Source organism: Zeugodacus cucurbitae, chromosome 6 (genome assembly GCF_028554725.1).
Source record: "Zeugodacus cucurbitae isolate PBARC_wt_2022May chromosome 6, idZeuCucr1.2, whole genome shotgun sequence".
In the NCBI taxonomy this organism is placed as follows: domain Eukaryota; kingdom Metazoa; phylum Arthropoda; class Insecta; order Diptera; family Tephritidae; genus Zeugodacus; species Zeugodacus cucurbitae.
Genome location: NC_071671.1, coordinates 19,309,360 through 19,330,571, shown reverse-complemented (window position 1 = coordinate 19,330,571; position 21,212 = coordinate 19,309,360). Strand labels below are relative to the sequence as shown.

Genomic DNA, 21,212 nt, shown 5'->3' with positions numbered 1-21,212 from the left:
TTTTTGTTTTGTTATTTTTTCAAAATATCTGAAATAAAATCTATACGTATGTAAATAGAAAAGGTTATTCTTCATTTTACAAAGATCAAAATCCATATTATTACAAAATTCCAGTTTTGTTAATCAAACAAAATTTTTAAGTATTGTTTACGTAATTTAAAACAAAATTCATTTTAAATTTGTGGATCAGAATTTAACATTTAACATTTTTTAAAATTTTTAATTAAAAATATTTTTGGAAATATTGAATATAAAAAAATTAAGAAATTTGCCCTAATTAAAAAGGAAATTAATTACCAAATTATATTACAACAACAACTTATTAAAACTTTCCAAAAGTTATATATACATTTTTATAAATCATAAAAAAATCATAATATTTGCGAAGTAGCCACACCCAAATTTAAATTTTTTTTGTTTTCTCCGAAATATAATGAAATTATAAAAACTCGCACACTCTGCTCTGAATTAACCGGCGCACCAACAAACCGGCGCCGTTCCAATCGTAAACAGATTTTACTGCACACATCCGGCAATGCGCAGAAATGCCAAAAAGACATGGCGACTGCAGACAGTTGAACTCATTTCCGTTTGGCGCATATACACCCAATGGCGAAAAGTACTTTATGAACTCAAAATTAGACGATTTAAAATTTAGAGGCGATAATGGAGACAACAAATTGAAGTTTTTTTTTATATTTAAAGGAACAAAAAGGGAATTGCACTGTGGAAAATAGTTTTCAACATAGATTCTAGCTCTCTCTCTCTCTCTCTTTCATTATATCACACTCTCTTTCTCTTCTTCACTCTCACTTATCCCATTTCATTAATTCATATTTTGTTGCCCTGCTCAAAACTTTTCTACACCCAAATCACACTTACTTGCATTTCATTCAACACTATTTCCATCTATTTCCCTCAAAACCCCTTTCCGCTCACATGCCGCTATTATAATTTCCCTTTCGATCTGCCCTTTTCGAGTTGGCTTTGAACTGTCAGCAAGCAAATCACTGTCTTCCGCTCCATATTTGTCCGAACTGCGGCGAGATGTCTGCAAAGTTTGTGTCATGGCAACAAGACTAATGCAAATACGCCAAGCAGACCCATAAACCGATACTTGTGTAATCACATGAAGTCCCAGAGCAATTCAAAAATTTTCACTCACACTCTGAGAAAAAAAAACACGAAAAGCAATTCAAACTGTCGCTGTCGCTTTCGCATTGGTGGCGGCCATTAATTTGATGAGTTTCAGTCAGAGCAGCCATAGAAAGTGAGGGCCACACACATATAAGCTCATATATATATATTATAAAACTCTAAATATATATCGCTATATACACATATATATAGAATATTTCGACTGTTCAAAAAGTTGGCATGCGTTTTTAAAACTAATATGGCCGCCTCCGCGTCTGTAATGGCGCGCTGAGGCAAGAAATTAAAATTAAAAACACTTGTTCCTGCGCCTTTGGCTATGCAATGTAGTGAGAAGTAAATGATGCTTTACATTACCACGGATTTCATATTAAATGCTCTACTTGAGACAACGCGCAGTTCGAGATTTTATTGAATTAATATTTTATGTTTATCATTATTAAATTGAAAATAAATATTTTCCGAAATCGTAGACATTAAACGCCTTAGGGTAGGCAATGAAAATTTATATTACTTTATGTATGTATTAGTTGGGACGTTTTTTGTTATTATAATCACATTATTATAGGAGTGTGGTAGAGTGGTTCAAAATTTCCTCTTGCTCCTAAAGGTAGGCTTTCAACTTTTCAGATGGCTTTTCTACAGCAATATATATGAATTTTATAGATTTTATAAAGTTATGTAATAATTATAATTTTTTATTTGCGAGATAAAATTGTAAATTAAATGTACGATAAAAATAAATTAGGGCAATGATTTATCAAAAGCCTGAGGACAGGCAATCAAAACCTCTTATAGTACTCTTTGGGAATTTCTGGTTTAAAAATACGGTTATTGCTTTATAGAATCTTTATCTTTTTAGATCATAGTAGTTCAAAATTTGCGCCTGGAGGTAGGCTTTAAAATTTTTAGATTGTATATTGAAAGTTTTTTTGCTTAATTTTTAATAAATTTATAAAATAATTATACATAATTGTTAGCTTTTGCGATTAAATAATTACATAATTATATGAAAAATTTAAATTATAAAATTTCTCTATGAAATGCCTAAGGATAGGCAAAGAAAATCCATAATATTTTTGAGATTTATTAATTACGTTTGTTTGTTTATAAAAGTTATATTATTGCTTGACTGCAACAGTGTGGAGCATACTTAGCAGCTAAAGGTATGCTTTTTCCCCAGCAATAAATAAAAGCTAGAAAATACACTGCTTGTAAAATATCTTAAACTTAAATTTAAAAAATATATTTAATATTATTCAACGATGAGATTTCAACAAGAGAAATCCATAAGAATAGGTTGCAAATATTTTTTTAAATCATCTCTTAATAATATTTAAATGTATAGTACTTGAAATATAGTTATACTGTGCTGTAAAAACATTTTTGAGAGATTCTTGTCACAAAAAATGCTGCGAGGCTTGAGACTCTAAGTTTACTTTTTTTCCAATTTTTTTCCTAATATTTATATATAGTTGGTTGGATATATTATTCTAATTCAATGAATTCATGCAGAAAAAGTGCCATGCATTCAAGAGCATGTCATTTTATCTTTTTTTCCACAAATATTTTGATAAAAAGGGTAAAATAATTATTTTATGGCGAAGAAATTTATACACGATCTATAATTACCAAAAATGATGAAATGTTGACCTACCCTTAGGAGCAGGGAATTTCATATGAAAACTGTATGAGTTTTAAATAGTTCTTTGCGAAGCTCTATGCATACAAATAGAGATTATACTTGAAAATTATTCACTAATACACCCCGTCTTGATTGAATTATTTAAAATATATATACAAATGCCAAAAAGTATGCAACTAATAACAAATCTATCACTAAATTTTTTTACAAGGATCAACACCCGCGCGCTCAAACTATAACCCCAAATTTATGCGCCTTCAGTGTTGCTAATGCAATCATGCAGCGCCTTCATTTAGGCGCCACACACACTCCTAGCAACAGCAATACCGCTAGGCCACTGCCCCTGCAACACTCAGTGTTTCGGCGAACGCGGCTTTTTATGTTTGTTATTGTGTGAGTGGCAAACAAAGGCGAATTTATGTGTGTGACGACATCCGTTGCAGTAACATGATCGCTATTGTTGTTGCTGCAACATTCACCACAAACGCATTTAATGCGCACAACAAGGCATTATCGGCAGTAGAAACAGCAGCCGACGCGTTGTCATGGCGCCTAAAAGCCTGCTTAAGCGAACACCGCATTGTAGCGCCATTGTGTTGCGCGCCAGTGAAAACCAGTTAATGGCGGCTTGTCGTATGTATGTGTGTGTGTGGCGGTATGTGTGCCCGGGCGTTATCAGCCGACAATTTTATGCTTAAATAGCGACAATGCTGCGCCACTGATAAAGTGTTGCCACCGCATGTTGCACAAACCCATGCACGCATCTACGCCGACACAGAGACAATCTCGCATACAGTGCCCCATAGATCTGCAAACGTCATCAGGCGCTTTTAAGCGGCGGCAGTAAATTTACATTGCATACTTACAGGCTGCAGTTATAAAATGATGCGTTGGCTGTCGACACCGGCCGTTTGGCGAAGTAGATGCAACATTTTATGTGCACCAAACGCCCATACAGCTCTGCTGACAACAAAAGCAAAAGAGTGAGCAACAACAGCAACAGGCAAAATGTGGAGTCGGCAACAATTCAACTGCAAACTGCAAAACCGCAACCAGTCGCAGCCACAATGTCCGGCTTTGGCAACGCTTTTGTTACATTGTCATAATTTTTGTTGCCTCTCACATGCCGCACACACCTACCTTCCTGGCTCTTCCGCACAACCACCGCTCCTGCCCATGCCACAAAGCAGTGCGTAACTTGCTAATGCGCCTAAACGTGTAAGTGGTTCTTGTTGTTGCTCACACACATTAAGCACTATGTAGTCCTAGTGGCACTATTATCGTCGTACTTGTTTTTGTTGTTGTTGCTGAATGTGTTACAACATTTTCGCCTCAGCAACGTTTTGCAACATTTTTTATGACTTGTAAGCATGTTGTAAGCACTTATCAGCCTGTGTATGCGCTGAGCTCGGCGCGTTGTACTTGTACAATACAGCCATGTGAGTTATGTGGCATACTTTAAGGCGCATCATTACGTGACAAATTGAAATTTCTAACAAGATTTACTCCCCACAGTAATAGTAGCTGTTTTGAAGTGCCCGGCAATTAAATGTTGTGCTGCAGCAAACTTTTAATTTCATGGAAGTTTCATTTTGAAGTCATAATTTTAAGTAAGTGCACTGTTAGCAAAGATGTAGCATACATTTGTGCGCCGCTTAACAGTAGGGCGTCGTAAAACGCTTGCGGTAACTAGTAATGAGTGGTGCATTCAATTTGTTGTCGGCGTTCTAGTTATATCATGGCATAAAATAACATGCAGCAGATTTATGTAAGGTTTTGAAATGATCTGATAACTTAGCTTTATGTACGCAATGCAATTTTGTGTTTCAGTAAAGTGCAATTGTATTATAGTATTGTTAAACTTGTTTTAAAACATCCAAACGAAATTTGGAAAATATGTAAAATATTTCACTGTGCCTAAATATATGCTACAAAAATTATTTTTTTTTTTAATAAATAAATTTTCAATCAATTTTTTTATTAATTTTTGTATAACTAATATTTGAGTTCTTCTACTAATTTTTATGAAAAAATTAGCATAGTTTTAGGCGTAATATATTTACTTTTTAGTATTTTACCAATTTACCATTCTGCTTTAATATTATTAATGCTTGCGCCTTTACTTAATATGTAATTGTTTTCAGAAATTAATTGATTTATTTGCATATTAGCCTAGAGGTATGCTAGGACGCAGTTTGACTATGGAATTTATGGTTTTCTTTGCAAAATTGCTTAAAAAAATGTACATGAAAGAATTATGCTTCATTTTGAAGTTGCCTAAAGGTATGCTAAAAATTATTAAAGCCAGTTTCATAATCAAAAATTATTTCCCACCTTAATAAGTGTTCTTGTAAATACTTTGCTTTGTTTTTCCGAAAATAATTTAAATGCAGTCTACTTTTAGGTGCAAAAATATTTAAAAATGTGATAATGACAGTTGCATTTTTTCTCAATAAATATTTCGTTTAATATCTCTGTAAATTTTTGGTATACAAATCTTGTCTCTATATTCTTTTTTTTACTGCCTACTTTTAGGCTGTTCAGGTAATATTAGTTTTAAACGACATTTCGATAAGTAAATGAATTTAACCATCAGCAAAAAAAAAATCGTGGGAGATTCTTAGAAACAAATGATTTCAGTGCATACTCATAGACTCTACAGTACTTATAAAATAGTTAGTTGTTCTGTAAATAACTAGAATGTAATTAAATTTCTTTTTAAATTCAAAAAGCAAGAAGGCAATATTCTTTGATGCAGTTTATTAACTGAGCCGCTCATTTCCATTGAAGTACATATGCAATATTACATAATCTTCCAAGCAGCTTTATAGTAACCCTTATGCGCTTTAGTTTCAATTCTTTTCACCAAGCTCTTCTTCATACATTATTTTCAACTTTCTTTATGCACCGCCTCCAATTTTGCTATTCTTGCATTTTCATTACTTAGTTCTTCTCGTTTGAGAACTTTCAATTTGTTTTACTTTTCTACCACGCAGGGCAACACTAAGCCCTACTTTGCATATATGCAATCTTCAGTCTTCAGCCGCACGCACGCACGTATACGCATATTTATGAACGCTACCTCACTCTCACTTGCAACCGCGTCGAACTTATTTGAAATTCACTTTTTACCTACTTGAAACGCCATTTGCACATAAGCAAGTGCTTATGTATGTGTGTGTGTATCTTTCTTCATTTTGATTATTTTTTCTTGCTGCGAGCCCCCTTGCATTAAAATTCATTCATTCATTTGCTCATCTTTATGCTGTTGCGTGGCAGTTGCTTGGCAACAGCTGCCTCAACATGTTGCCGTTATGCGTAAATTTATGCATATGTATGTATGTAAGTGTGTGTGAGTCCTGCCTCTCTATTGTGCTGGCGTTGCTGCCTTAATATGTTGCATCTGTTGCTATGCGTCAACAACAACAATACACAAACTGCGCCTAGTTGGTATGCAACGGTTGCGGTGTTTGCTTTTTCTTTGATTTTTTGCGGCGCTTCCTTCGTTGCGTAGGCAGTTGTGGTTGAGTGAAAGTAGTGCGCTTGTGTGTGTGTGTGTACTCAAGTTGCTTGAGGGTAAAACACAAAGTAGCAGTAAGTATGTGGCAACAGTATTGCGATTAATAGTTAAAATATGCTGAAAATATAATTTCCTTTTTTTAAGACTTAAGATGGTGTGTTCAAAGCACAACTGCCGGCCTCCATCATTACCATGCAAAAAATCCAGATAAAGTAAAGTTTTTTTGTGCCAGATTCTTTAGTTTCTGCCCCAAATAAATCAATCGTCCGTGAATGTAACTGCTCTCGTGAAGCATAAAATGTTTCCAATCAAACCAAACTGACGTTAGCAACACAAACCGATATGCGAGCAAAGCTCTGCGGTATTTTCTAAGTACTGGTGTGGCAGCATGCTCAGTCGTCTTATTCGTATCTTTCTGAGAGCTCCTTACACCGGCAAAAACGATTTTGTTGTAAGCGAAGGACCCCTAGATTCGTATTGCCTCTCCCTGGAATTCGGAAGTATTCGCGGGTCTCTTTTGAATTCCCTAACTCTTTCGATCATTTACAAAACATCGTTAGAATTGCAGTCACATGATCACATCTCGGGAATCCCATAAAACGGTGATCAAACCCTTTCCAGCTGATCAGAAATTCTTCGCCTTCTTCTAAACAAATTCGCCGAATGAAGTCCATTGTTTTGACTGCGATCTTAGGTCCTTCTTCGTAGTATATGCAATTCAATTAAAATCCCTCGTTAATTTTAGCCTTGTTCAGTGGCTTGCTTTGAAGAGGCAATACAAAGTTTTTAAATAAAGTGGCTTTTGGAAAGACTGCCAGAGCGTAAAACTCTTAATGTAGTGCTCTTCCTTTAACCATTACATTTATATAGCGAACTCTTCCAAGGGAAATGTCCCCAGCAACCGTACTACTTTTTAGACAAACCATACGAACCATTCTTATATAAATCAGACAGACTTCACTAAAACAGTCCATTCATCAGTCTTCTGCCCATCCAGTTAAGAAGACAGTCATAAGGTTTGGCGTTTGTAGAGTTGGGGATGGTATACAGTCTTGGACCTTTAACTTCTTACCAAGATGTAATCTTGTACCCATCGTCTTTGGTTAGTCATCCGTAATCCATAAAATCATCCCATTCAGCTTACTTTCGGAACAACTGAGTTGAGAACGAAATCGAGCATAGATAAAAGACACTATTTTGTTCATCGAGCAGAAACCGAAAATGAGACAACCGAGGAAATCTCCGAGAATATTTGCTGAATAAAGGATCCATTACTATAAGCTAAAGAGAAGAAGGAGTCACTGGTGTTTATATGTATCTAGAATAGAGTTATCTACACCACAGGAATAGAAAAACGTCTAACCTGATTGAGTCAAATTTTTGTACTAAATAATCTGTCTCTCGTTCGGAAATTATCATCATAAATTGTATCCAGTCTTTAAGGAACTGATGACTTTCTTAGTAACCTTGATACACTGAACAAATCTGAACCTTTTCAGTTAGAATGAATGATCCCCAATTTAGCAGTTCTTTGATGTCGGGATCATACTTAAGTATTATTTATACTCCTCAGCTCGAATAAACCTATGGAACTTTGAAGAGTCGATTCCGCTCCGACTTTTTTCAGTCAAATCAAGTTGAGATAACTCAAAATTCTTTAATAGCTCTGCACTTGAGTTAAACAGTTCATATTCATCAACAGTACCTTTATCGTGTCTTTTACACCATTTCCTTTCTAGTTTCGAAAAGTTAATTCTAACTGTTTTACACAGTACCAGCGTTGCACTCGCATTTAGTTAGTGGCAAGTTTGTCAGTTTTGTGCACGAACTATGTAATCGCAGCTATGAAAGCTGCAGCAAGTTTGACTAAAAGGTTGTAAAAGCGTTCGAGCTTATAAAAGCAATCAACAGCAGCAATAGTTAAGCGTTTGCGCAACAACTGATGAGAGAGGTAAGGGGGAACCTCCATCGGACTCTGACCCATTGATACATGGCACAGGTCAGTAGCATGTGACACCAAAGCAACAACAATGTGTGTGTACTGTCGTGTGGGTGTTGGCGTTTTTTTCCCTTCACTTATTAGGTTAGGTCAGTTGAGCGTGGCTCTTAGTGGGTTAACAGTCGACTGTCGCCGCCGCTCAGCGCTTTCTGCTGCGTTTACTCTGGTGGCAAGTTCTTGAAAAGTGAATTAGTGCAGTGTGCCAATGTTGCAACATGACTGCACATTAAACGACCTTAAAAGCGCCAAACATTTTGCAAAAGTGCCAGTAAAGTCCTCGTCGACAGCATATGGACGCTGTGTTGTGAAAGAAAAACTGAGCGCACCAATTTTCATAACAACAAAAATGCATTTACAATTAGAGAAGTTATTAGTTGACCGAGTTAGATAAAAAAGTTTCGCATAACGGTCTTTCGGTATTGTGAAGAGTTCATAAGGGTAGCAGTAAATATAGAGAGTGACTGGTTAAGTCAAACCAAAGATAGGATCGTTTTCTTGTAAATGGTATTCTTCCGTTTGTTTCAAGTACTCTTATCCAGTCCGTAACGCTTTGTTAAAATTCGAAACTGGAAAGCCGATGGATCGGATCAGTCGATCAGTCGACATTGGAGCAGAAAATCGTTTGAGGGTTCTTCGAATAACAAAAAATTATGACTTCGGTTAGACTTTATCTAAAATTTTCGACTGATTTCTGAGATGCATATAAAATAGAGTATTGCAGCGGCACGGCCTTTGGACTTTGGAAAAGTCTCTCCATTAAACAGGTTCAGATAGGACCATAGTATTTCTTTTGCTACAACTACTTCTGGCCTGCTTCCAAGATTAGGGTCAGTTCTTCCTTCTAAGCCATGGTAGTCTTTCAGTAAGCTGTAAAATAATGAAATTTTCAGAAACTTGCAGACGTTTCAATGTGGAAAATAGTTTACCATAGTACAAACTACTAAAATGTACGTACAAATCGATTGGTAAATGGGCTATAAAGAACCAGCCATGAATATTCATGAGAAGGAAAACTTTGCTGACGATTGTTCGAATCTGTTGTGGCCCTTTTCGCCTTGCAACCGTGACCATTTCCATACTATATTTAACTCTCTCTATTCAAGACGATCTTGTATGGGTTCCCATCAATCTACCTTGATGTCGAAATTTAATCAATATCGATCGGTTATATGATAAATATAACTGCACAGAGTTGCCAATTGACTAAAATTAAATTTGTTAGAGAAGACAAAATATTTTAAATTTGCAATAGGAATGCTTCAGTTTAATTTTTTAAAATCAAATTTGACACAGGGTTGCCATTTATTATTTATTTCTAAATAACTATATAAATATTAGAATTAATAGAAAATGCTGAATATAATGAGGTTATAAAATTTTATTTATTTTATAATACTTTGTTTTAGGTAAATAATAAAACAGAGTTGCCACCTTATTAAAATTACTAACATACATATTTATAGAAATTAAAAAAACAGTGATATGAAAGTGCAAAATTGTGGTTTTAAACAGTATTAATTGAAGAAATAATATGGAGTTGCCACCTGTTTTAAAGAACGAATAACTCTTGCAAAATTTAGTGTGAAATGTTTTTTTGCCGAATTAAGAGCTGTTATAATTTATTTTGATTTATTTAATATCATAATTTTTTTACTATATTCGTAGGCTTGAAAACCCCTCTTATGCAGCCACGAAATATCATGGCCTACTGCAATAATATATCTATTTATTTATATATGTGTGTACATGCGCTATATTTCAAAAATTATCATTCTAAACCATTAAACAATCATCTTCCGTTTTCGCTTCCTCACCATCTTCTGCTTCATATCCTTCATATTATTATTATTATTGTTACTCTGTGTTGTTGCTGTTGTTTTTTGTCAATTCGACTCATAGAACATTTTCGAAAATTGCCACTGAAGTCTCTAATTTAATTTGGCCACAACAAATTGCCACTTTTGGAAACAACGAAACTTTTGCATGAACGAACGCAAAAACGACTGTTATACATAGATACATACATACACACATACATACATACGTACATAGACAGACTTACAGTTGGATAGACAGACAGACAGATACACAGCGAAGTAAACGGTAGTAAGAATTAGTAATTTTGCATACACTAACAACTTACTAGGCAATAATATTACTGGAAAAGTGGAATTGCGAAACTAACGCCAATACATACATAGACTCATACCTACATATATATATATACACACACATATATATATGTATATGTATATTTGTAGATAGCTAGCCCGCAGCGTAGGGAGGGAGGAGGGGTCACAAGAAGACGAGGGAAAGCAATAAAATATTTACAAAGACAACGTGCATAACACAAGTGGCAACAACAACAAAAACATTTACAATTACAACAACATAACAGTCGAAGAAGCATAACAAGCGAGTGCTAAAAAATATTTTATGTATTTCACTCGGCAACAACAACCTCAACAACAACACAAAACTTTTCATTTGACTTGACTATTTTCGGCCACGATTTCACTTCACACATTTATCTTTGACTGCGCGTCGTTCCCACTCTCTCTCTCTCTTCCTTCCGAAGCACTTGCTTTGCATATTTTACTGCCAACAGCTACTGGTTGTTGTTATTATTATTACTCGTACTTTTGGCAGTACATGAAGTATAGTTGTTGTTGCTATTATTATTTTCCCTCGATTTTGCATAATGCTTGTTGTTGTTGATTTTGCTATTATTGTTTTTGTTATTGTTGTATTTCTCTTCCTTCACCAGTCACATACTAACACTTATTGCTGCTTCCATTCAATTTCAAGCTACTACTTACTATGTTTTTTGCTATTGCTGTTGTTGTGTGTTGTTTTGGTTTCTTCCTCCACTCATTTGCTATGCCATTCACTCGCTCATTCATTCGCATTTCGAATAAAGTTAACATAGCAAATTACTCAATTCTCGTTTAACAAAGTTTTCAACACGATAGACCGCCTTCCAAGCCAAATTAAATTTTCATACAACTACAAAAACAATAAGAGCAACACAACAACAACTACATGTATTCGATATAATGGCCGTTGTATGTTTATGCAATTGTATTGTAAGTAGCTAAGTCTGACTATTTGTCTACTCGAATGGCATGGCAGGGAACTGTTGCGAATAACGGTGAAATATTTTATTCTTCTAAAAAAAATTTCCGTCGCTGCCACAGCGCTGTCAAGTTGTGGTTGTTTTATTATTATTATTGTTGTTGTTGTTATTATGTCATGGTTGTTTCAAACTGAATATGTAACACATATTTAAGTGAATTTGCTGACATTTACATGATTTGGCAAAGTTTTGGCGGAGCGTTGAAGGAATTAGGTCATTTGGAATTCGAATGGACATTAGAGAAATTCATCTATTGTCTTTAATGGCAGCATAGAGCTTAAGAGAGCATAAAGACATTTTAAGCATATGTATCTTCATTTATTATTAATGATTTTTAATAAGTCAAGTGTTATTTTAAGTGAGCTGAGCTTTCACCAAAATTTTGTGCGTTCAATTTTTATAACATATAATAACTCAAAGTAATTACTTAAACATTATAATAATAAATTTTAATACATTTGTATAAAGGAACGCAATGAGCTTTCACATAAAATATTGGTCGTAGTAAGCTTTCACGCAACTTTCACAACATTATAACTTTAGCAAAGCCAAAAGTCATCTGCAATTAGGTGACTAAAGTTACATCCGAAATTTTTGGTTTATTTAAAAATATGGCTGAAAATGAGCTTTTTCGAAATTTTCACATATCTTAAATTTCAAAATTAGAAGATTCGCCGCATTTATTTGACTGGATCTGCATCAAAAATTGTAGAATTTTATCTTACACTCTCTACTTTTAATATTATTGGTAAAAAAAAAGCCTTCAATGAAACTTTCACACACCATCAAATTACAAAAATGTAGATAACCTACACTTGGTGGTAATTATTGGTAAAGCATCAAAACACGCCATTAATTAATATTTTATAAAACATTGTATTGAAATAAATAGCATATTTATATAAGCAAATGCCTGCATTTAACATAAGCAAATAATATAAAATTGTTTTCTTAAAGTAAGCTTTCACTCAATATTGGTACAATATTGCATAAGAAAATTAAAATATTATCTCACTTCAGCAATTTCGATTTGAACTTAAATCTGGAAATCTTGGAAGTTAATTTTTGTGTGTGTACACACAGAGCTTTCATTACACGCTCAACTGAAAAGAGCTTTCGCTAAATATACCACACTTATAATTTTTTAACGTTTACTTCAAAAGCTTGCAATCTGTATATGCAAATAATTAATTGTTTCTCAGTAGTTAAATTGTACTTATTGCAAGAGCTTTCACAAAAGTTTCTGTAATTTTATTTCTATTAATTGCTATATAATTAAATAAAATACTTATCGTAAATGAAGACAATAGCTTCAGCATACATTAAAAGCTTTCACTTATCACCAAAGCTCCTTACAATATATTAAATATTTAAACTTTATACTTCTCTGTTATTAAGATTATGAAAATCAAATATGAGTATATGAGCTTTTTTAAACATGTCCATTGCATTAATTTAACTCATAGAATTTTATATAATTGGTTGTATTGTCAGAAGATATTGATTCTAAAAAGTTTTGATTTTAACAAGTTATTGTTGAGAAGAGATACATTTTTGTGTAACATAGTTAAATTTTTTTCTTTGCCGTTTGTATAGTATTTGAATAATTAAAATCAAGGTGAAAGCTTAAAGCTTAAGCTCATTTATTTCCCATAAAGTGATTATAATGCATTCCATATAATGAATAATATACTTTTTAAATTTCAAAATAAATTAATGCCACAACAAAACATTTGTTGTAGAATTCAAACTGAATAATTATTTTATTGACACAAACAACATTTTCATGCGCAAATCCCTGAGATGAGATTTTTCCAACAAACAAAATGTAATTAATTGAAATGAAAAAAGAAACGAGCTGAGAGTAATAGGCGAATCCCAAGCAATAGCTGAATATAGTCAACAAAGCTGGCAACCATCAATTGCCCACAAAAACTCATTAAACTTTGCACAAATACAACGAATGCAGAGTAGAAGAAGAAGAAGAGGAAGAAAAGGAAGAAGAGGAATGAGAAGATACATGAAAATTTCAAGATAGTTTGAATGTTGCAATAAACAAGTGTTTTCCTATGTCTTCGTGTGTGTGTATATGTATGTATGTAGTATGTAGTATGCGTGTGTATGTTTTTCCGATGGCAGATATGTGCTTGTTAATAACAAGAGTGCGCAATAAATTGCAGCATACTTTTGAGGGAGGTCACACAAGTGCAGAACAACGCAAAGGAAGCAGAAGCGCTTAGTAGCAAGAGGCGGAGTTGAATAAAAACAAAAACAATAACAATGAGTAGATAATCAAAAAATTTGCAATTTTCTACATCATTGCGTACAAGCTTGAGCATTCAAAATAAATGCAAAGTTATAAATAGATTGGGAGAGAGTAAGAGTGAGAAAGAAGTGAAAGAGTGAGACTGAGGAAGGAAGACAGTGTTCTTGTCTGAGCAGTGGCCGTCAGTAAGCAAATAAATTGTTCATTTGCTGCATGCGGACATAATAATGGCTAGTGGAAATTATTGCAAAAAGCAAGAAGAAGAAGAAACAGAAGCATCAGGAAGTTGCAACAACAATTACAATTAGTTGAAAATGAAGATATGTATATTAAAATGCTATGGTTGCAAATGTTAAGCGCAAATGTGTATTGCTGCCACATAGAAAATTACATTCAACACAAGCTAAGCCATCACTCAAGAGTCTGCCCATGTATACTCAAGTTGTATTGTGCTACTTCACTACTATTTTTGTTGTTCTTATTGTCTAGTATTTAATGGCGAACATATAAGCAACTCATAAGGGAGCAAGCACAGTTTAATATAAAAAGCAAGATGAATATTCTTCTTCATATAATTTTTTGTACTTTTTTTTTAGCCAGAAGAAAAAAACAACAACAACTACTTTTATTACAACCGAAAAATTCAAATTACAAAATGGCAGTACAAAAAACTGCAACAAGGGTGTTAGTGAAGTATAAAATGCTTATGGGACCCCTCTTTCAATCATTATGAGTAGACAGTGCAGCTTGTCTGCTGTCTGCCTGTCCTTCCGCTACGAATATTTTTTGGGGTGATTAAAATCAATTAATATTATAACACCCACTTCTGAAGGGTGTGAGTTCATTTCAATTATATAAAATGCATACGATTTCTGAATTAAGCTCCATAGTCTATGTGTATGGGAGGAGCTTTTAAAGATCTTATTTAAAACTTCCGCCAAAGTTAGTTATGGAATTTATAAGTCAACTCTTATTAGACCTCTAGTAAAATAATATCACAAAATAAATACCTAAAATGGAAATGCAGGCCTTTTACTTTTTTGATAAAACCGAGACTGAAGACATTTTTGGTATGAAAGCTGAAATGAAAGTTTTTCCATGAGACGTTCAGGCTTTTTCACAAGGCTAATATCAATTATTAACAAAATTTTGATACAAAAAGTTTAGAACTTGAAAGCTCCCTGAGTGAAAGCTTTATCGAGAATAACTTTCACTTTTATGACAAAAAAACCGTAAATAGAAAATGCTTTTCTTTTTCCAGAGACTTGTATAAAATATTTGGTATTATTAATTAGTTTTTAAAAGCTTTAATACAGCTTTCATTGTAATACAAAAGCCGGCAAGTTGAATAATCAGTTATCATCATAGACAAAAATCACAAATTAATAACTTCAAATGAAATATCTAAAAATATTGAAAATTGAAAGCTTCAGTGTAATAAAAGCTTACTCGAAGTTTCTGAAATGGAATTTCTGAGGTTTATTATCAATAGATGCAAAAAACATGAAAGCTCAGTGTAAGCTTAACTTTCACATATTATTGAACTATATCACGAATATTGCGGTCAAATTCCATAAATATTATTTTCATGGCAAGCTTTGAATATGTAAAGTATGAGCTTTCTCTTGAACTTTCATTATCACCTCAAACTTAATGAAATTGTCTTCATAAAATCGACCCTTTTAACATTTGTGATAATTCAATAAGAATTTGCTTAAATTCTAATTAAAATACGCTTATACCTACCCTGAAAGCTTTCTCTTTTCACCTACCACTTTTACAAAATCTCATATCAGCAATACTTTTGGTTGTATTTATTTGTTGCACATCAATAATTTCGCAATACACGCGCCATATACGAATACACATTCAGTGAGCAATTTGTTCATGACACAAGGACGACCGTAACGGACTATAGGCTATAGCTAGCAGATCAAGCATGAACCGACCGAATCAAACCAGCGATGGTAAGCCACCAACGACCGAAAGCAATCAGTGGCCAGAAGTGACGGCATGGAAAATTCCATCGAACAAAATGGTGAAATCGAAAGGCAAATGGTGCGAGAGTCAAACGAAATAACTAAAATGAAAATGAAAATGAAAAATTTAAGGTGGCAAAGCGAAAGCGCTGCGATTGAGATACTAAAGTTAACCAGACGGAGTGGGCTTAATAATATTTTGTACGAGAGCGGAGTGGGGACGAGTGACAGCGGTCAGGCGTGTGTGCCTGTCTCGATGTACCCCCATATTCTATATTCTCGTATGTATTTAGGGTGTTGTACGCGCGCGCAAATTGCCGAAAATCAAATTAAAAATCCAACCAATGGACAAAAGTGAACGAGCAATGCATGGCGCAAGACCGCCGGACATGGCCCTTACGATACGCTTCCACAACCACCAACAATTTGCAAATGCTGCCACATGCTTCGTTGGGCAAGCAGCAAAGCGCTATAGCGCCCTTACATATGCAAAGGTTTCCAATATGATTTTATATAGAACTTTAAGGTCTTTCCGGTGGCGACCAATGCCAGTATGAGCACACATACACCCAGTGTCAGGACAAATAATAGCTGCGCAGAGTTTAGGCAAATAAATTAAATTTTTACACTCGAAAATTTGCACACGCCATTGCAATTAGTTGTAGAGGGTTGTGCGTTCACCAATGGATGTTGTTAGTTGTTGTTCTCACATGTGTTTTTGTTCAAATGAATTTTTGACACCAATTGCGATGCAGACATTTTAATGGTACTTAAGCGCTGATTGCAAACACCTGCGAAATGCTGATAAAATGCCAGCAAAAAAGAAAAATAGAAATTTAAAAGCTTTCACTTAAAAAGTTTTCAAAAAACATATAGAAAAAATTTATTTCAGATAATTTAATGAAACTTTTTTCAACTTTTACATTTTTTGTGAGCTTTAATAAAAGAGATTTCATTTAGGAGGCACATATTTATATAAGACTGCCTTCTTGAAGTACAACTTATATTTGTTATTTGAATAATATTTTTTTCAACATTTTAGGTTTTTGGGAGCTTTCATAAAAGCTTTGTACAGCTTTCACTAATGGGTCACATAATTTAGTAAAACTATCTTCTTATTGCACATTTTTTTTAAATTAATATGATTAAATATTAAATTTTTTACAGCTTTGTTGAGCTTGTAGGAAAGCTTTTTCATCTATGGCTTACACAACTTTGGAAAGTTTTTGATTTGTAGTAAAATTTCTGAACTAGTGCTCACTTTTCATCTTCCGTATTCTAAAATCAGCTTATTTAACTTAATCGTTTCACTTTTTAGTTCTTTATATTAAATTTTAAGAGCTTTACCTTAACAAGTTTTTTTTCATATGTTTGTATAGTTAAAAAAAGTTTTCCTAGTTAAAGATAATAAAAATTTCTGTGGAGAAAGCTTTGAATGTAACATTTCATTTCTAAGTTTAGAAATTGCCAGAGTTAGCTTATTTCGGTATTCTCAAAAACAAGTTTATAAAAAATACATATGAGCTTTCGTTTAATGAAAGCTTTTTACAAAATACTCTGCTTCTATAGAAACAAATTTGGGCTTCTCAAAAATAAATACATAATTGAATAATATTTGAGCTTTCATTGAGTGAAAGCTTGCTAAAAAATATATTGCATATTTCTAAAGAAATGGTTGAATAGACTTACATAAATTCACTTGCTAAGCGTACACATATGTATTGAACGAAGAACTATACATAGTTGTCGTAAAATAATACTTTATTTAATAGAGGGCTTTTAAAAACTTTGGTTGTACAAATCATACTTTCTTAATAGATATAACCGACGAAGTTTTGCACTTTACGCCAATTAAAAGTATTTAGACTCACTTAAAGCATCTTTTTGCATGCGAGAGCAAGTACAAAGCAACTAAGATTTTCGAGCGCAAATCAGAAATGTGAGTAAAAATACAATGTTGGTCGTGGTTTTTCACTTAAACTTTTCAACTCACTTTCAAGTTTGAAATCTTTTACCATACCGCCGAGAATATATATGAAATGTGAGTGTGTGTAGTTATTGTGTCAAAGTTTACGAGAAAATTACGAAACTCCATTACGAAGTGCATTTTTGTCACGAGAAATTGTAGAATTACATGAACGTATATGTACATACAGAAGAATATATCTGTATATAGCTGAGGAAAGTGATGAAAGCTTCGTAGCCTGGTGACACATTCATATGAATACTTGTATGAAGTTGTATATAAGAGGGGTTTAATCCTATATAACTCTTTGTATGCGCATATGTGATGGAGTTGCTTGCCACCGCTAGCGAGTTGGAGTTATTAAGAGTCTCTGGCGCGCGGTAAGCCAAGTTAAAAGCAAAAGCATATGAAATGAAATTATTTTAAAAGCTTTCGAAAAGTAAGAGACATCAAGAAATTGTGAGCAAATGTGTCGGAGTTATGTTTTATTATTTTTTATTTTTTTAAGCGAGTTGAAGTGTGACGTTCTTTGAAGGACTTGTGGTATGAGCCTACTTTGTCTCCACAAACATACATATCTACATATGTATTATTAAAAGCCAAGCAAATATAAATCATAAAAAATCCGAAATCATGAAAACTAATATCTTAAAGCAATATTTATACTTTCAACAGGGCTGTCACCATTTGGAAAATTGTCAAGTTTGTAAAATAGGTCAATAAAATAGAAACTGTTCTATAAAAAGTCTTAATAGTGTTGAAGATAGAAAAAAATTGGGAAAGATATTTTAATAGAGTTGCCAGATCGATGTTTTTTTAGTAAAATATTTCTGAAATAAGAATTTTGATATGACAAAAGTATATTTGATTGTGGGCAAAAGCAAAGCAAATATTCAAAAACATAAATATATAAAATAGTATAGGGTTGCCAGAGTGCATGATAAAAAATAAAAACCAATAAATTAAGATGTGCAAATTATCCTTTTTCAATAATACAATTTCTCCTTTTCATTTTCCAGGCTCTCCCACTGTTGTTGCACGCAATTCCACGCCCGTCGCCTACCCCGGCTCCCCACTGCATTTAGCCGTCGAGTTCTGTGCCAATCCGCCGGCGCATGCGGCGCGCTGGCTACACGGCGATCGTGTCTACACGCCCGGCAATCAATATGGCAGCACTGTGCTGGCCTATGGCGTAACGGTAAGTTTGAAAAAAATTTTAACTCGAAAATGAGATAAAAACTAAGAAAAATATATCTTGCCTTCCAGGACCTGCCCACACCGTATTGCAAGGAGGCGCGTCTCACCTACGTTAGCATGCACGAGCGTGTGCCGCGCACCTTCTACTTCATTGTATCCTCGCCCGGCGGCGTGGCCGAGGCGACATTCAAGGTGAACTTCACCATGCGTTATCGCGCCGTCTCCAATGCGGTAGACGATGAAGAGGAGGAGCTGAGCGAACCTGAGGAAATACACTTTCCGGTATTCGGCGCGGGTGCGGCGGCGCGTAGTGCGCGTCGGCATTATGAAGGCGCAGGCGCTGTAGCTTGTGTGCTAGCGGCGCTCGTGCTGTTGCTGAGCGATATGCGTGTGCATAGTAGGCGTGGCTGGAGTTAGGTGTGTTAAGAAATTAATTTTTTGTTCTCAAAATTTTTTCGAAAGTTATTTTCGAAATATTTTTTCGATTTTTTTCGAATTTTTTTTGTTTTTAATCTCTACTTAATGCAACTTCAAAACTAGCTTGTAATGTCAACCGTATGTCAAAAGAGAAAGTATTGGCGAATACTATAAAACCAAATTACTAAACTTAAAACTAAACTATATATATTTATATATATATATATATATATGACTATGCTAAAATATCCTAAATCTAACTAAATAAGCGTATATTTGAGCAGTAAATACAAAGAAAAATTATTCTTAAAAATTTCCGAAAATGAATATGTGTGCTATCCTATCCTAAACTAAATTATATTGTATACATACATACCCCAACTATACTTAAGTACTCGTACATATATACTAGCATTGAACTATGTAGCTCAAAACCAAAAGAAAAGGCAAAAATGCATATTACTTAATCCCCTTCCGCTAGCAAAGTGTAACTACTTTAGTAACTACTTACACCCTAAGCACTTGCTAACTACATTATACATACACTAACATTAAGTGACTAGTTTTCTAAGGTTGCCACGTTTCTAGGTTCTTAGGTTCTTAGGCTACCAAACTAACTATGTATCAACCTACAAATGTACTTACTACTAACTAATATATACTCTATTAGTAGACTAGCGCTTTGCTGTTGTGCAAATAGCTTACTGCACGCCTAAAAGCGTGCTAAGCGTTGTGTTTATTGCAATGTATGTACATTTATGAGTTGCTTACAGTGAAAAGCCGTTATAAAATAACGCTTTGCCTATTAGTTTTTACAATTTTTGGTTTTAATTTCATGATATTTAGCTTTTATACACTTTCTAAGCATAGTTTTAGGCTGCAGTTTAACGTGTATAAGTAGTTCGTTACTGTCAAGAAGCTCCCAAGCTCTCGCAGGAGGCTCTAGTATAACAATTTTGCTGCCAAATTAAACTAAGTAGTGTAGAAATTATTTTATTAATATTTTTATGGAACTTTTTCAGTTTTTATATGAGGAGAAAATTTTAAAATAAAATCAGAAATGCTCAATTCAACCAAAATTTCTCTAAAAAAAAAATATTTTTATTTTTAAATTTCTTTTATAATAATTATTTGAGCATTTACCATTTTAATTTCAATAATGTTATATATATTTTTTTGTCAATATTTAAATGACTTTTTTTAATTATATAATGCATAATGTTTCATATTTTTATATTTTTAAAGGCCAAAAATTGTTATTAGTAAGATTTTAAGCAAAAATAGTATTTAAAAGTCTACCAAATACTTTTTTTTTTACTTTTATTTTTTACAATTGTACCTATTATACAATGATTAAGTACTAACAATAATTCAATTCTAATAACTTAAACTTGATAATTAAAAGCTAAATGTTAGAATGTTAGAGAAATTTGTTTGCTGCAGTTGCCTTGCTAAGTCTGAAGGCCTCTTACGTTTCAGTCGGTTTTCTTGTTCAGCAGTTTACATGCTGTCTAAGCCTCATTTCGTGAGTCTTTGCAAGTTTGGTTATTTCATTTACTACCGTATCCACACCAAGATCACGGTGAAGGTCAGCAGATCTAACATACCAAGGAGCATTAACTATAGTTGTGGTATATACTATAGCTATACTCCTGAGTACCTTATTTAGGAAGCGCTGAATGAATCTCTCTCTCCTGCTGCTAACAGGGCTGTGTCATCCGCAAATGTCGCTGTCACATAACTTGAGTCATTGGGGATATCACTTCTTAAAGGACTTGTAAAAAGCAAGTAAAGCCCCAACACGCTTCCCTGGGGAACACCCGCTTCTATTGGTTGTGAGTTTGAGTATGCATAGAGGATGTTTTATGCGAAAATATCTATCTTTTAGGTAGGAAGCAGTTATTTCGCAATATTGTTTGGGCAACATGCTAA

General features: G+C 33.8%; 1 protein-coding gene across 1 annotated transcript in view; it reads left to right on the top strand.

Moving 5' to 3' along the window:
• LOC105214855 (uncharacterized) overlaps positions 1-20,373 on the top strand; it is a 219,704-nt gene extending 199,331 nt beyond the window's left edge. Inside the window, exons 12-13 of the mRNA XM_011188522.3 lie at positions 18,686-18,864; positions 18,933-20,373. Of these exons, the coding sequence (XP_011186824.2) occupies positions 18,686-18,864; positions 18,933-19,280 (527 nt within the window). The 3' untranslated portion in view covers positions 19,281-20,373. The remainder of the gene's footprint in view (positions 1-18,685; positions 18,865-18,932) is intronic.
• The last annotated feature ends 839 nt before the right edge of the window (positions 20,374-21,212 follow it).